Consider the following 17433-nt stretch of genomic DNA (forward strand, 5'->3'; position numbering starts at 1 on the left):
TATGTGGCGGAGTTGCGCCATTCTCATAATCGACTGTCAGTGATAGCTTGCTGAGTTGACATCTCATGTCATCAATGGCATCAAGTTGTCTTGAGTCCACTCACACTCACAGTTTCTACGACTACCGTTGAAGAATCTCATGAATGAAAACTGTATGAATGACATTTGGAAATTCAATACACACGGGAAAATATATACACGTATTTGTTTAATTACTTTGTACTTTGTGCATTTTGAACACATTTTAGATAGCTTGTTGATCCTATTCTCGTATTAATTGAATTTTTCAATAACTAATTCGGTTTTCACCTCAGTAAATCAGTGAATCTATAACGGAATTTCTCATAATTACATAATAAATTATTGGAGACTTCTAGTTTACGTTTTCAGGGGAAATAACTTTGGACATTAATTTTGTACTGCCATGTTTGAGATGGAATAGCAATAGGAGAATTTACACTCTAATTTTGAATTTACGATCCTAAAAAAATAACTGTATTCTAACTTAACCTAGACACGATTTGGTCTCACGCGTTTACTCAGCCTGTCGGGTCACTTTGACATTTATTTAATTTAAAGTTTCGAACATCAAACTGATTTTCACAACATCGTATTAATTGCAGCAAAAAGACAACACACGTGATAAGTAACCTGTAAAATACTTAACCCCATTCAAACTTATTCGCCTTAACATTATTCAAACGTAAGTTAGGGTTAAAAATAAAACGACAACTCTTCGAGGGAGAAAAGATTTTGTCAAGAGGGTTTCGTCTCGCGCAGTCGAGGAGTGTGAAATTTGAAATCCACCATTAGTAAGACGGGGGTGTCTATTATCCGCCGCGATCTGTGCTACCTAGGCCACTCTAAAAAATTACCCCTTTACAACAATGCGAGGGGAGGCAAATGAGTCTCCCTCTCCGATGCGGGTCGTAAAGAATGACATCACCCCCTCTTCGCCCCGAGATAGATTTGACCAATGTTTGCCATTGTTGGTCTATTGATTGGTCTGACATCTCCTGAGATCACCCACTTGACAGTCTGATGAAAGTGGAAGTGGTGTTTTATTGTAGGTTCCGTTTTCAGGGTTCTGTCTGCGTTTCGTGATTTATTGCCCAACCCAACTTTCTCCCCCGATGAGTGTTGAGCCTTCTGCGAACTTTTGTCAACTTTGCTTCTGAAAAGTTTTCAACCTGGTACGAAGTGTAGAAAAGAAAACAGCTGTGGGTAGTTTGGTTAGTGATGGTGATAACCACTAAACCATGCATTTATTTACATGCACTACTCATCATAACTGTCATTGGAGTAGGAGGTTGTGTATAAATATATAAACATATAGATGTTTATATTTGTGTGTGTGTGACTTAAAAACATACACTAGACCACAAAACGTAGTCAATAGTTCTTGGGAGATAAATAAATGTAGACTATCTGTCATAGATTTTCTCGCAAGTGACGCCATTGCTGATACAGAACCGTATACTAAAGTAGACACCCCACCTATATATAGCATTTATTTTATCGCCAGTTTTTAATAAGATAAATAGCAACCCTATCATAGAGTGAGCTATATAGTATTATGTTTTGTTTAGCTTTCGTACTACGATAGTTGGTTGACGTATAAAAATAAGATGCTACAGGGTTTATAGTGAGTAAAACCACTCTTTTCGTTTGGAATAACCAAAATGAGTTAATGCTGAAACTTCCTCATCAAATATAAACAGGCGTCAACTTGAAATAGAAACTTCTCTTCGAAGCCAACATTCGCGTTTATTGTTCCATTAACAAATTGCTCGGCGGAGGGTTCGTTGCTCAAGAAGTAAAAATTATTAAAGCGAGCTCTCGGCTCACAATGGGCTCTACTCCGCCGGTGAATGAGTTTAGGAACAAACTTAACACTGAGAACTTCAAAGGCGCTACTTCTTGCTTCACACCTCCGCGCTTCACACTTGGCTTTGTCTGCGAGCGTGTTTCATTATAGTGCAACAGCAGCACTCCTTCAATGGGCTCCTACTTGTAATTTTGCAATTGTAATTTCATCTGTAGGAGTTATTTTGGTTGGTATTCATTTGGTAATTTAATCACTGAATCAATGTTTCGATTACGGTTGAATCTAAAGAAAATACTCTCGGTTAGTCGGTTAGGATACTCTCAGGATTGGAGTGTTTGCTGTGGATAGTTAATTTGTGGATAAAACAGATAATATGCGGATGGTTATCCCGATAGCAATAAGATGGCAATGAACAAACTTTCTAAATATTTTTAGATATGGTCGACATTTACAAATATTTAGGCCTAATGGCAACAATATGTAGGGTCAACCGGGGCTAATATGAACATAAAAAGTAAACTTTTGACATTAACTCAAAAATGGTAAATGACAGAAGAAAAGAAAAAATAGTAGTGTATACAGCTCTTTTAGCTGAATCTATTTATTTACTAACAAAAACCATAAATGTAACCATTATTTAAAAAAAAATTAAAAACCACTGTTCACATTAGCCCCGCTAAAAGGGGCTAATGTGAACAGCCCATGGGGCTAATGTGAACACTCTTAATAACTCTCTTATTTACAACACGAGGCATATGTGGGGGCTGTTGTGAACAAGCCTAGGGTCTAGTCTACCAGTTGCAATAAGTCTCAATATTTTATCTTAAATAGTTTTTGAGATATGAAGGTATCTTTGGAGAGCCGCGGGTCGCCCTACGGTAACCCTTTTTTTTAAACCATTTATAAATACTATACAGGGCTAATAATAAGATATAAACAAGAAAAAAATTATCTGTCAACATACCTGAGTACCTATTTATTAAAAATTTCTTCCACATACAAATTGTTTAAAGCACTTAAAAAAACAATAATTTAAGACAATGCAAATTGTTCGTTTAGGCAAATGACAGTTTATTGCACTTTTAGGCCTATTAGGTAAATATAAAAATGTGGGCTAGGCCTATTCAACACCTTAACTGTTGTCTTTGTAAAATTAAAACTGTTTTATCACTGTAAGGCCTTCAAAGAAGTTTATTGAGGAACTTACGCCTCAAAAACTTCGACAATTTTTTCGAAGACATACTTATGTCTATCACTGGTTCCACATACATTAGGGGCTGGAAGTTTCCCCAAAATGTCAGTGGTAGAAACAATAAATATATCATCTTCTTTTTTCAGGAATGATTTTTTTCCTCATCACAGGATTTAAATCCCATCACTTCGATCTCCCCGTCAGCCTGAGCTTGTATATATAGTACAATATATATTGTACTGTATATATTGTTGTTCATAATAGCCCCCATTCACTGTTCACATTAGCCCCCCAACTTTGAAAGCTTATAACTTTGGCTGTTATTAATATATTTTAACTTTGGGAAAAGAAAAATAATCCCCAATTCTTATTTAACAAAATTCAGGCTTAAGATTATTCCTACAACCAATGTAAAAATTGTTATAACAAAAGTTTTCACTTTGCGCGGAAAAGTTTTTTGGGCGGAAAAAAAGTGTTTTAACAAAGTATTTTTTTAAAGTACCTAAAAGTCAAATTTGAAGTTTTCTCATTATGGACACCAAAAATACAATAAATTTCCTTTCTAATTATATTTTTTTCATGATTAAAAATCCCAGATAAATGGCTTTTTAAGTCATTGTTCATATTAGCCCCAATATTTTGGTGTGTTCATATTAGCCCCGGTTGACCCTATGTAATGAATATAATTTTAATTTTGTAATAATCAATAGCCACGTGGTAAATACCAAATATTTGAAATTGTAGGTAAATGTCAAGCTTGGTCTGACCATCGATCTATATAACCTAACTAGACTATATACATCGATGGGTCTAACTAACGCAAGATAATTAGTTAAGAAATAGTAAATAATTACAATTTTGAAAAAAATTATAATAATGCAGACAATACGACAATTTATACAATATGTGATTAATGATTTCGGATACCCCACCCTCAAAGGGGTTTATTTTAGGCAGTTTTCAGGAATAGGCTACCGGTATTTTAGAATTAAGAGTTAAATACGGATGTAGGTTTCTAAGTTACTTATGCAAGATTCGACATAGCCTACCGGTGATATAGAAAAGCATTTTAATTTCTAACAACAGTTAAGGAGCAAATTTCAAAGAAATGTATCATGCTGAATAACATCTACCGTTCCACCTTTTCGGTGAAACGTCTTGACACTTTTAAACAATAATTTCTGTATTCTTTTTAACAATAACAACTCATTTAACCTACTAGCTTACTTTAGCTATTTAAAACAGTTAATATTTTGCCCAATCTCCTAGCATTCAGCCACCCAAAAGCTATTCTATATTTAATTTTTGCACAATTATCTTTATGCATTAGTGATGGTATGATTGTATTCTATAGCATGGCAATCTTCGTAGAATTTGCCTTAAAAGGTAATACCAGGGATATTAGATCAGAAATTGTATGGATCATAAACACAAACAAATTACGTGTTATATGCTATACAGTATCTGGTTGGTAGGCTACGTTTTTTGACGGTTTCATTTAAATAATACAAACATGTTTATTTGGGGCCAGTTTACGTCATTTGTTAATGTTTATGATTCATACCGCTTCTGATATAATATTCATGGGTAAAACATAGAACAATATTTGCGAGCATTTTTAAACAATAACAATCTGCCTAAATATTTACAAATTTGAAATCCAGCAACTAAAATAAATCTAAATTCAAAAACAAAAAATGAACATTACTCACCTAATAGTAATGATAAAACTCCGAACAATATCATGTTCAAGTCAGTCTCTAGAAGCATCAAAACATAACAACAATCGCCGTCAACACAGAGTTCGAACTCGCACTCGCGCCGGCACAGACGGACGCAGAATGACAACAGGAACAGGAACACGTGCGAGACTGCGCGAGCAGCTGCAGTAGTACCAACACAAAAGGATGAAATTTCCCTTTTGTTCAACTCTGCACATTAAACTTCCCATCAGCTATACCCCATATTTTCACGAATATATACGAAAATACTTCTTCAGTTAGTTAATCAGTTCAGTTTTATAATCTATAGAATCATAACCATACACCAACCAACCAACACAAGTTGACTTCTCATCCCATTGTAAATTTTGAAGCTCGGTTTTCGTGTCTAGTTCATGTCCGGTGACACTGATCTCTAGCTATTGTTGACGGTAAATAAAATAGGGTTGATTTAATGATTTGTCCTTTACTGTTATATAACTAAGGAACGAGTTATTGTTTATTATAAGATCGTTCTATTGGGTTAAAGGAGGTTATGACTCAATGACTGAAATAACAAGAAACAAATTGTAAATAAAACACGACCTGAACCAAGGCCCCACTAGAAAACCCTCAACGGTGCACCGGACATTTTTGAATTGTACTTAAAGCCTTAAAAACGTGATTTTCCTCTTAGTCACTACCTCAGGAAAATTCGTGTTTCGCTTCACAACTCGTTTGAAGATTTTAAAATGTAACTGGCCTTGGGTGTCAATTAAATATGTTGATTGAACAAAATAACAATACAAAGTAAACAAAAGACAAAGTAAACATGTGTTTATAACAAGCCATCCCCAGTATACTAGTAAATTATAAAATAGGTAGGTACAGTACAAAGTGATAAACATCAGTTGTAACGATTGAGCAATGATTAGGCTACGGCTACACTGAAGATTAATCAATATAGGGGAAAATCATGGGGAAAATAGAGCAAGTGTTGACGAGTGTTTTGTGTTGGTGACGTTGGAGTGTACTGGTGTCAACTCAATGTTTTTTCTTAGGGTAGATTTTACAAGTGTTATGCACTCTTTTTCATAGTTTACATAATTCAGTCATCTATATTCATAATACATTGAAATTAACTGGAACTTGAACAGTAAAAGCCAAAATTAGTTGTAAAAACAGTAATTTCCTTAATATTGTTTTTACAATCAAAATAAACTATACGGAGCCATGGCTCGGCCCCGTTACTGTAATTTAGTAACGAGTTTGGCCACTGAGCCACCTGAGAGCTTAGTGAGCTGTTTGTGGTTCAGTGATAGCATGATGTACTAGGAATAGGGGTAGGTTTGTGTCCTGCCTGGTACCCAAAAATAAATTTGATCAGTGCTGTACTGACTCACCCCTTGCCTTGCTAGATACGTTCATAGGATCTACGTTCATAGGACGTTTCGCCTACATAAGGGCGAACAAGGCGGTGCCTGGGGCCCCGCACAGCCGTATTTCAGGTATTAAGGGAGGCTCGCTATTGAACTTCGCATTGGGCCCCCGCAATCTCTAGGGCCGCCACTGGATACGTCCCATGCCTGGAATTATGTGGTTGGGCAAATACAAGATTACAAGATGCCTCTAACCTCTTTGAAGAATAAAAATGAACTGCAATACACATTCATCCTTTGAACCCTCTAGGCCAAAGTCTCAGCCAATAGCCATTAATTTACAACAGGTATTTACTTACAACTGAATATGTAAGCATCATCAAAAAGGCTTAAGGTTGTACCATCTGTCGGGAACCATGAGATGTCACTTGGAAGTCATTTAAAATTTTCTACCTGTATTGTTGGAATAGTAGACTATTATACTCAAGATCATTATGACCTAGCGGTCTAAGGAATTGTTTCACTCCCCACGAGACGATATCACAGATTAAAGGCGAGGTTTTCTAGCAGCCAAATTTGGCTATGGAATTTTAAAAGCCATGCAATTGTTTTAGTACCTTTGTTGAAGGTAGATCCCTTGTTGAATTCGGCAGCAAGAAACTTCATCACAAGCAGGTTTCTGCTTATGCAACTCTTGACGAGTTAACCTGTCTTGGCAGAACTGGCATAGGTAGCAAAAATAAACAGTTAAGATGGACATTTTAGATAAAATTCGCAATGCAGCTTAAGGATAGGATGTACAGATTCTATGTTAATTGATTGCACTTATTTTTGTTATGTCCACTGTGTTTGTGAGTGAGTGTCTGTGTCCGGTGAAGAATTTTAATTTTCATCTTCGTAGAAGGGGAGGAGCCATGTTTAAATAGACAATATTAAATCAAAGCATGGTGGAAGCGGAAGGAAAAAACATAGGTGTGCTATTCCCACATATTCTGACGTCACTCGGATTGCAAACAAAAGATCACCTGATTGTAACTGTCAAATTAGTATATGTGAGTGAAAATTTAAAAACGTACGTTTTCATGTCCATGGCCTTTTACTTCGTAGATACTGGATTTGTAGTTTATTATTATGTGTTTTAATATTTTTTGGGACGGGGGCAACATGTTACACACATTTATTTGGTTTTAAATAGGTTCTAGGTATTTTTTTCGTATTTTTAAAGTTTCGAAATTCACGACCATGATGTGTCCCTAGGGTACATTTTCCACCTTTCACGCTGTTTTTAGACTAATTATTCATGCCGAAATATATAAAGCCATACTTTTATGTCATCAATAGTTATTAAACTTACAAAAAAGGAGCATATTATAATTTTATTGTCATTACAAACTGACTACCATGACAAAATAAGTCTGTCCCTCGATTTGGCGTCACGACCATTTGGGAAAAATTTTCAACTTTGGAGCACGACAGTGGCAAGCCTGGCGTCGATGGAGTCAGTTGGTTTTAGAGACTAGTTCGGGGTGTACGTCAGGATTGTAGTGCCGGTCGTTTCGAGTTGAAAGGAGGAGTTACAAGATTAATAAAGGAAAGATTGTGGTTTTTGTAATTTTGGTGTGTCCATGACCGTACGTAGTCATTTGATGAAGTAGACATGGTGTTAATTTTTGTTTATAAGATATTTCAATTGCTAGATTAACCTAGAAGTCCACTTTGTATCCTCGAACATGAGGTGCAGGGCTACCACCAGAACAGAGCCAAATAACTCGTAATTTCACGACCAAAGTTTCACGACCATCGCGGGTTTTTTCACGACCAATCCAGCCTTATGGATTATAGCGTGTTTGGTCGTGACAATAACTTTAATATAATTGTAAATTGAACAGTTTAGTGCAATTGAAACACATATTTTTATTATAACTAACAGGATAATTGAAGGATTGTTTAGAAAGATTTAGATTATTCCATACAATTCACGACCGTACCACTTGTCCCTGACCATCACGTTTATAATTTCTATCATAAAAATTTCAAAAATTAAAATATCGTCATATTTCAATGTTTTATACACAAAAGAAGCAGACCTCTATACAAACATAACGATTTTTCGGGTCTCAGGTAAGTTTTTTCGGAGTTATACAAACTTAAAAAGATTTTATTGGCTTTTTTTCAATTTTTTGAGTTTTTTTATTTTTTTCTAGAAAGACCAAATATACCAAAAGCTCAGTGACCTTTTTATTGTATAATGGTCATAAAAGTAAATTAGTTTATAGCATAACATAGTTATAAAAATAATATTAACTATTTTTAATATTCATTTAAACGTCCGTTATGGTCGTGACAGGATTTTGTGTTTTTCTACTAAAGATGCTTTATTAAAAAGAAACTACCAAACATATTGCGTTACCATGGACATTTTATGCAACTTCAAATGTTAATAAAATAAAAAAAATAATAAAAGTGTTGAAAAAAAGGGAAAAAAATTTGCAAAGTGCTTTTCCTGAAAACGTACGTTTTTAAATTTTCACTCATGTATTTGTTTTGATTTGGTTGTTATTGTTTTTATTATTATAAAAACAATAACAGAGTGAAAATTTAAAAACGTACGTTTTTAGGAAAAGCAATTTAAAAATTTGTTGTCCCTTTTTTTGAAACCTTTTTTTTATGTCATTGACATTTGAAGTTTTATAAAATGTCCATGGTAACGCAATATCTTTGGTGATTTTTTATTAATAGAGCATCTTTGATGGAAAGACACGAAATTTTGTCACGACCATCACTGACATAAAACTGAATATTAAAAATAGTTAATATTATTTTTATAACTATGTTTTGCTATAAATTAATTTACTTTTATGGCCATTATACAATAAACAGCTCACTAAGCTGCTGGTATATTTGGTCTTTCTAGAAAAAAAAACTCAAAAAATTGAAAAAAAACCAATAAAATCTTTTTAAGTTTGTATAACTCAGAAAAAACTTACATGAGACCCGAAAAATCGTAATGTTTTTATAGAGGTGTGCTTCTTTTGTGTATAAAACATTGAAATATGATGATATTTTAGTTTTTGAAATTTTTATAATAGAAATCATAAACGCGATGGTCAGGGACAAGTGGTATGGTCGTGAATTGTCTGGAATAATATAAATATTTCTAAACAATCCTTCAATTATATTGTTAGTTATAATAAAAATATGTGTTTCAATTGAACTAAACTGTTCAATTTAGAATGATATTTAAGTTATTGTCACAACCAAAAACACAGTATAATCCATAAGGCTGGATTGGTCGTGAAAAAATCTGCGGTGGTCGTGAAACTTTGGTCGTGACATTACGTGTTATTTGGCTCTGTTCTGGCGGTAGCCCTACACCTCATGTTCGAGGATACAAAGTGGACTTCTAGGTTAATGTAGCAATTGAAATATCATATCAACAAAAATTCACACCACGTGTACTTCATCAAATGACTACGTACGGTCATGGACACACCAAAATTACAAAAAACACAAACTTACCTTTATTAATCTGGTAACTACTTCTTTCAACACAAAACGACTGGCACAAAAAACTTGACGTACACCCTGATCTAGTCTCTAAAACGAACTGAAGCAATCGACGCCAGGCTTGCCACTGTCGTGCTCCAAAGTTGAAAATTTTTCCCAAATGGTCGTGACGCCAAATCGAGGGACAGACTTATTTTGTCATGGTAGTCAGTTTGCAATGACAATAAAATTATAATATGCTCCTTTTTTGTAAGTTTAATAACTATTTATGACATCAAAATATGGCTTTATATATTTGGGCATGAATAATTAGTCTAAAAACAGCGTGAAAGTTGGAAAATGTACCCTAGGGACACGTCATGGTCGTGAATTTCGAGACTTTAAAAATACGAAAAAAATACCTAGAACCAACCTATTTAAAACCAAATAAATGTGTGTAACATGTTGCCCCCGTACCAAAAAATATTAAAACACATAATAATAAAGTACAAATCCAGTATCTACGAATTAAAAGGCCAGGGACATGAAAACGTACGTTTTTAAATTTTCACTCAACAATCATATCAAAACAAATACATACCAATTTGACAATCAGGTGATTTTTGTTTGCAATCCGAGTGACGTCAGAATATGTGGGAATACCACCTATGTTATTTCCTTCCACCATGAAATCAAAGCATAATCCTAGGGGCTCAACAGGTTGGACAGACTTCAAGCTACAAACACAATTTCAAAATCAAAGGCTAAAGAATATAATATAATAAACATTTATTAAAAAAACAAAACTGTACAAAAAACTATTAAAGGTATATCAATAATAAAATCTGTAATCATGTAACATGATTCGTAAAAGTTTAAATCCCAACAATGTCATTTGAGATGTACCCAAGGCACAGAGTTTACTTCTTCTTGCCACTGAACCCAGCCTGTTCTAGGACTAGCCGAGCAGCGTTGTTGATGTGACGAAACCTGTCAGGTCCTAGATGTATCCCTCCATACCATCGACTGACAACCACTACCACGTTCATCACATTCATGATCTGAAACAATTAAAACAAGTGATGGTGTTTTCCTATTTATTTCTCCCACTCCTCACTTATTTACTGACTGCAGATTGCCATGTTACTATGTAAAGAAAAACCAAAACCACGTATCATGTAAACAACGCTAATTGTTAATGATGCCACGATTGGGGAGCGAGCTGGCGTAGTGGCTAGAGCGCGGGACTTCGGTCCGTGAGGTCCCGGGTTCGATCCCCGCCAAGTCACCAATGGATTTTATCTAAGTGATAATGCCGCAACCCCTAGGTCTAGCCTGAAGTAATGTGAAAAACAATCCCAGGCTCGTGCCTAGCGTCCTAGGACAAAAAAAAAAAAAAAAATGATACCACGATTAGCCACGACCGCTAAGCATGTGAAAGCCAATAAACAATCTAAAAGAACAACAAATATCCTAGCCTGACACCCATTTATTAGTTAAGACATTGAAAATAATTGTCAACATCTTTAAAATTTGTCAATAACATAGGAATAAAACTTTCAAATAGACGACATTGAGATTTCAAGAATAATTATAAATATCCTCCTTTATAAATATCCTAATAATCACTGTACTCTTCAGGTTAACAGTATTGAAATTATAAATGTCAATACAAAATATTTCCTATTTTTGACTAATGATGTAACAAGTCAAGTACTTAGTCAACTATTGTAAAATGAACTCAATTCTGCTTTGACTCAAGCCAATACTTTAGTTACTCATTTGCGGCACTGGACTCAAAGTAGCAACTCAGAGCACTAATCTGACTTGAGTCCATTTGTATTCGCATTTGGAGTTGTTCGTAGTTGCAATACAGAGATTACTTTGACTCGATTTTGTACCTACTAGGTCCCTAATATAGACCTAGAGCATTGTTGACTTGTAGTGGCAAATTTGAAAACCATGTTTTAGTATTCCACGTATAAATCAGTTTGTGATTCCAGTTAGTTGTAAGCTATCTAGCGAGATCAGCACTTAAGTATCAAAGGGGAAGTATTGAGTTGACACTGTTTAACTCAATATCTATTGTGGAACGTACAACACTCGTCACACACTATGTTTGTCTCAAGGCGCTGTTAGTAGGTGTTCTTATAATTGACACTGGTCTACAGGGTCTACACACTTGCAGTAGATGAAGCAGTCTTCCCCCAGCTGCAGTTTCCCCATCATCCTCACAGTCCTGAGCCAGACAACCATTCTTCTCCACTCGGTAAGCGTACATGTTGTGAGTGGCATTGGCTATCTTTCTGTTCTCCATGAGTGACGATAACACTAGCCTGAAAATATTCTGGGGTTAAAATCTACAGCAATTAAATTCAATAAATGAAATGTAAAATAAAGTAAGAAAAAAGTAAACATAAACAACAACTATTTATGAGGAAAAACTTGGGTTTGGATTGGATCATGGTAATGTGATTTAATACAAACGCTGCAGCTGCAGCACCATAGATACTGTCATTAACCATGTGGGAACCAATCCACCAAATTTGGTCATATGTTTTTTTGATCTCATTTTAGTTTTATAATTGTACTTCCAACAACATATTATCTTTATAAACTACTATATTTAGTTCTTAAAGATCTTATTATCAAAAGGCTACTACAGTATTTTTTCACATTTTTTACCACAAAAACATATGCCTGTTTATACATTTATGACATTTTTTCCTTGCTTTAGACATTTTTATTTCAACACCCAAAGATGCTACATCACAATGTGTGTTCCTACTTCAAGTAGCCACAAATAAGAAAAACCATGAGCACCTTAAAAAAGAAAGAAGACAAAAAATCAAAGATTACACGATGAAGCTCTTCAACATGATACCAAGGAAGATTAGGTTAATTGGGTATCAAAGTCTAAGACGTCGATTTTGCCAAAGACATTGGAGGGCACGATGATTAAGATTTTATTCTGACAGTGACAGGAATTACGAAACCGTTTCGGACGTTTTAAGCCATAAATGAACATTGTAAATATCTATAACTCTTCCAAATACAAGTACTTCACACATTTCTGTTTCTGTCTTAATGCTGATTAAATAGGTACCATCCTAAATTGCCGATGTGCTGCCGCACAGAAATAAAATGTAGTGCCTTTTCTAAGCAAGCGGACTGATGAAAACTTCATGCTAATAAAAAATTAAATCAAATTAATAAATTTAATTACATAGTAAATATTTAAGTAAATAAGTACAACTGAGCACCTTGAATATTATATTTTATAAAAAGAAGTGACATGTTTCGGACATTAGTCCATTTTCAAACTTCGAAATACATTAAACACTTAACTGTTGTTTATATTGTTTGTTTTTAAATAAATATAATTTATATATACAGATGATTTATAGAACTAGACAGGATTTGGAAAAACATTTTTGTTACTGATTATTTAATTTTAAAATTTGGTCAAAGATTGGGTTTCTTGAAGGAATTTGGCTATTTAAAATATATAAATTTAATTAAATTTAAATATATGTAAGTATTTAATTACATAGATATTTTTGGATGACTAGTTAGGACTGAACAGAAAGAAGACTAGAGCACTTTTTGAGGATGTTAAGTTCTTTGAAATTATGAAACAGTGTAAACAACTGTATTAACTAGCACATTAATATTATCGAATTTTACAAAGAAAACACTTACTTGACTTGTTCCACAGATTTAATTACTGCCACGTGACCCTGAAATATGCTCTTTCTATCAACAACAGTTGTGCCATGAGTGATGCGTGGAACTGCTAAATCCTTTGTTTCAGGGGAAGTTTCTAAAGACAATTGGGCTACTGTAAGATTGATTTCAATATCAGTTTCGTCCTCAGGTGTTTTGCTAACATTTTCTCTTTCTTGAAGGAACTCTTTAACAGCTTCAACCCATTGGTATAAAATATTTTCACCGATATTTTCTCTGAAACATAAAACGTAGCCTAGTTTATTCTTAATTCAGTTAATATCCCTGTCAATTTAATTTAGTCATATTTCCCATATGTCTTTATCTTTTTGATGTGGTAGATATTTAAAACTGAGAGGACTAGATGTTTTGGCATCAATCATAAGTTTAACAGCTTTGCTTGAATGCAAATCATACACAAGTGTTATGCGGTGAAAATATGGTTTAAATTCATGACATTTGATCTGTTAAGTTTTAAATAAACAAAAAGCACTTCCTTTCTATTGTAAATTTTAAATTTCAAATTCAAACCTTACATGTAAACATTTTCTAGTTTGCTTGAAAGTTGTTGCTTATCTTGTCGGGTCAGAGTTGGGGCGGACAGCTGATATATTGGTGGAGAAGTTCCTGGATATCCTGGAGGCAGTGTAATATACAATATCACCTCACGTCCGTCCTCCACAATACGGATACTGTAGGCTTGATTACACTCATCTTCTGTGCGCCACTCATCTCCGTATATAGAGCAGAGTGCTTCAATTTCCTCTGCCTTTAAAACAGAAGTTATTAAACGCATATTGAGGAGTAGAAATTTTACAAGATGGAAGATTTACTTGTAGCCTAATGTTAGACATGCTTGATGAACAATTTCCAATAGGCTACAGTTTAAGGTTGAGATGAGTTAAAGATTTGCCTATTTCTGCCTTGTAGAAATGTACCCTAACAGACTATCACCCTTTTTGTGTTTTCGTTTTCATACACATGATTTTTTGACCATGAGTAAAAAACAGAATTATCGGCGCTAACGGCTGATTTTCTTTTTTACACTACTTACCTGATGAACTAACCCCAAAAGATTAAATTATTTTAGCACATTATTAACTTATAGCAATGTTTATATAAACATGGTAACTTAAACAGAAAAATTTCTGAGAATGGAGTGGAAAAATTCATGTGGGATAAAACAGGATGTTTCATTTAGGCCCAGTGGTGGCGTTCCCACTCTGCTTTTTCCAAAGAACCTATATATTGGGCAAGCGACCTCTATTTTTCCAAATTTAAACTATTAACAGATCCCAAAAAATGTTGTAGAACTGTTTACGGTACTTTGGTATTATCTGGAGGCCACTTATTATTTATTATAGAGGGACTTTTTCCGGAGACCAAAATTAACTACATAATTGGAAAGAATATACTTTAATTGACTTACTGTCCAAATTTGACATGATTACGATTAGCAGTCTTTGAGTTCTGCCCAGAAGGCAGCTATGTCGTCAAGGATTGAGTTGAATGCGTTGCCGCCGCTAGCTGCCACATATAGGCCTACTCCGCCAAGTAGGTATACACGCACTGCGGCGGTTATGTTGAGTTGGGTTATCATAAATATGTTTGTAGGACTTTCCTCGTTAAAGGTACGTTTTGCCTGAAGCGACAGGTGCGACGGTCGCTAAGCGACTGTCGCCGAGCGGCAGTCGCGGGGTGGTAGACTGTTTTGCTTGGAGCGACAACTTCTTTGGCGTCACGAGACGTGGTACCGTCAGTGCACCTAACCTCAAAAGTGCGCACTAAGTATAAAGTCACTAAATAAAATCGATAAATTCACTTAGTAAAACAGGTAAAACTTAACAAATGAAGTATTCCTTGTAGGCCTAGTTATTTGTTATAAGAAACATTCCAAAACTGCCATGTCACAAGCCAAAATGTAATAAAATTACTCAATTTCTCCGTAAATTGCAGTACACAAGCATAACTTGAATTGGAAATCAGTGTTATAAACAACCTCCTCACAGAGTGAAAATTATATTTTATTGATTGTATTGTAAATGAATAAAATACCAATTACATGATATACTCCATTAATATTTGAATAACCACATCACTTTAATAATTGGCATTCTATATATTTAAATATGACACGCCTGACTTTTAAACCAATTTGATCAATAACCATTTATACAGAGCAATATTTGTTTGAATCACCTAAACGAAAATTTAATTAGGTCTTTTAAGTCGACAATCTAAATAATCTACTAAAAATTTTACTTAATCACAGCCGTTGGCCGACGCCATATAGCGAAAATAAAAGGTTCCCGAACTTGCCATAATGGTGTAGACTATAAAAACAATCAGAAATGTAACTGTCGCTAAGCGACTGTCGCTCCTGACTGGTCTTGGAGCAGTACCCAGCGACTGCAGCTCGCGGCTCTAGCGACAGTAGCTCCAAGCAAAACAGGACTATGCAAAACCCCTTTGATCAGTGTCCCGCGACTGTCGCTTCAGGCAAAACGTACCTTAAGGTATGAATCAAACAATACAAGATGGGAGACCACTCAGGACACTGACCCAGATTCAAGGCGGTGACCAAGATGTATGGAGTAAAAGTAATCTTTTACTCCATAGGCCTACATCTTGGGCGGTGACAGGTGATGCGCGTGTTCTGGTCAACAACCTGACTTTAATCTACTTGGAGAGGATTTGGCAGGCGAAAGTATGACTCATCTGGTATCGTTTGATTCATAATGAAACGGGGAAAGTCCTGCAAACATATTTATGACAACCCAACCTAACATAACTACTGCAGCAGGCTGTATAAAGGGTGGCCTCCGGATAATACCAAAAGTATCCTGTTTACTTCTTCGAACAAAAAAAAAAGAAAATGGTCCTGTAACATTTAGACACGTGATCACTGGTCTCAAATCTTTCCTACGAGAACAATGGTTTCAGTACCGCCCACTACCTGCTGATCTAGTCTCGTTAAACCGAAGTGCTGATAAAAGAGATGTTATTTCTGCCGAGTGTAGTCCGGTTAAACCAATGTCTGGTTAAAGGTGTCCGGATAAGAGGGAGTCTACTGTAAGATACAGTTATATTAGTCCAACCAGTTTCAAATAGGCCCACCTAGTGATGCGCGATTACGCTTATCGATTGTCTCGATTACTTTCCCTGGCAGATAGGCTACAATAGAAATTGGATGATAAAAATTTCCAATGTCGTACTTAAAAGTCTCCCGGTAAGGACTTCTCGGTTCTCTTTCAGACGAATACAAGAGAAGCCAGCCGTGCTGAAACAAAACAATCGCCAGAAATATCTCGATAAAAACCTCTCGGTAAGAACCTTTTGCTAAGCAAAAATATAATCGAAACAGTTGCACTTATTATACTACCCAGCTGATAAAACTGTTCTAAACTAAACCTAGCCTTAACAACACATGAGTATGTGGGTAAATGTAGAACAGAAACTAAAGTGCAGCCATCGAAAAGTCTCAAGAGGTTCAAGCAATTAAAACTTTTCGGTTGTAACATCTCGCAATCGCGCATTACTAGTTTCAAACTGTTAAACATGGTCATGGAGCAATTCAAAAACAAGGTTAAGTTAGGGATAATTTGAAAGTGTAAGCCTACTTAGCTAAGTCAAATAATTACATTTTACTTCCTCTTTATATTTGGTCGACACTTAACACTTCTAAACAAGGCATAATATCAGAATACTAACCTGTCTTGAAATGTTATCATTAGGCCTATCTTCCATATTTATCTCCAGAATAGCAAGTTATAGGTTATCATCCAAAACTGAATCCCAAGTTCTGATTTAAAACCATTATTACAGGGAAATAAATGCATGATAACAAAATACAAGTTGAAGGATGGGTAAATTGCCTGTTTGCTGGAAAAAAATAAAGATGATCTTTACAATGTAATTAATTAATCAAATTAATTGCAATGAGATTGCATTGCATAACAAGGTGTAAAACAAAAACAAAACAGGCAGGAGGAGGAGGGCAGACAGCGACAGCACAGCGACAGCACTGACAGCTGACAGCAGAGCAGAATCACGAATACAGTGTCAGTAAGACCAAGACAGACCAGTAGGAAAACCAGAACAGTGAGGGAGCAAAGGAGAAAA

At 35.1% G+C, this 17433-nt stretch overlaps 2 protein-coding genes across 3 annotated transcripts in view; both read right to left on the reverse strand.

Annotated features, from left to right (window-relative positions):
* The window catches only part of LOC129000942 (inactive tyrosine-protein kinase 7-like), a 73336-nt gene extending 68490 nt beyond the window's left edge, over nucleotides 1-4846 (reverse strand). For both annotated transcript variants that reach the window (XM_054428037.1, XM_054428036.1), the window contains exon 1: nucleotides 4733-4846. In XM_054428037.1, the coding sequence (XP_054284012.1) occupies nucleotides 4733-4790 (58 nt within the window). In that variant the 5' untranslated portion in view covers nucleotides 4791-4846. The remainder of the gene's footprint in view (nucleotides 1-4732) is intronic.
* A 5505-nt stretch (nucleotides 4847-10351) lies between these two features.
* Nucleotides 10352-17319, reverse strand: LOC129000848 (protein IMPACT-B-like). Its single transcript, XM_054427894.1, has 5 exons — nucleotides 17023-17319; nucleotides 13848-14080; nucleotides 13288-13548; nucleotides 11768-11921; nucleotides 10352-10646 (listed from the first exon to the last, which is right to left on the reverse strand). Exons 1-5 carry the CDS (start codon nucleotides 17056-17058, stop codon nucleotides 10506-10508), a joined length of 825 nt encoding a protein of 274 aa, XP_054283869.1. The 5' UTR covers nucleotides 17059-17319; the 3' UTR covers nucleotides 10352-10505.
* Nucleotides 17320-17433: the final 114 nt, after the last annotated feature.

The sequence above is a fragment of the Macrosteles quadrilineatus genome, unplaced genomic scaffold (assembly GCF_028750875.1).
Source record: "Macrosteles quadrilineatus isolate MER2022 unplaced genomic scaffold, UCM_ALF_1.0 Scaffold_8__2_contigs__length_117827958, whole genome shotgun sequence".
Lineage (NCBI taxonomy): Eukaryota > Metazoa > Arthropoda > Insecta > Hemiptera > Cicadellidae > Macrosteles > Macrosteles quadrilineatus.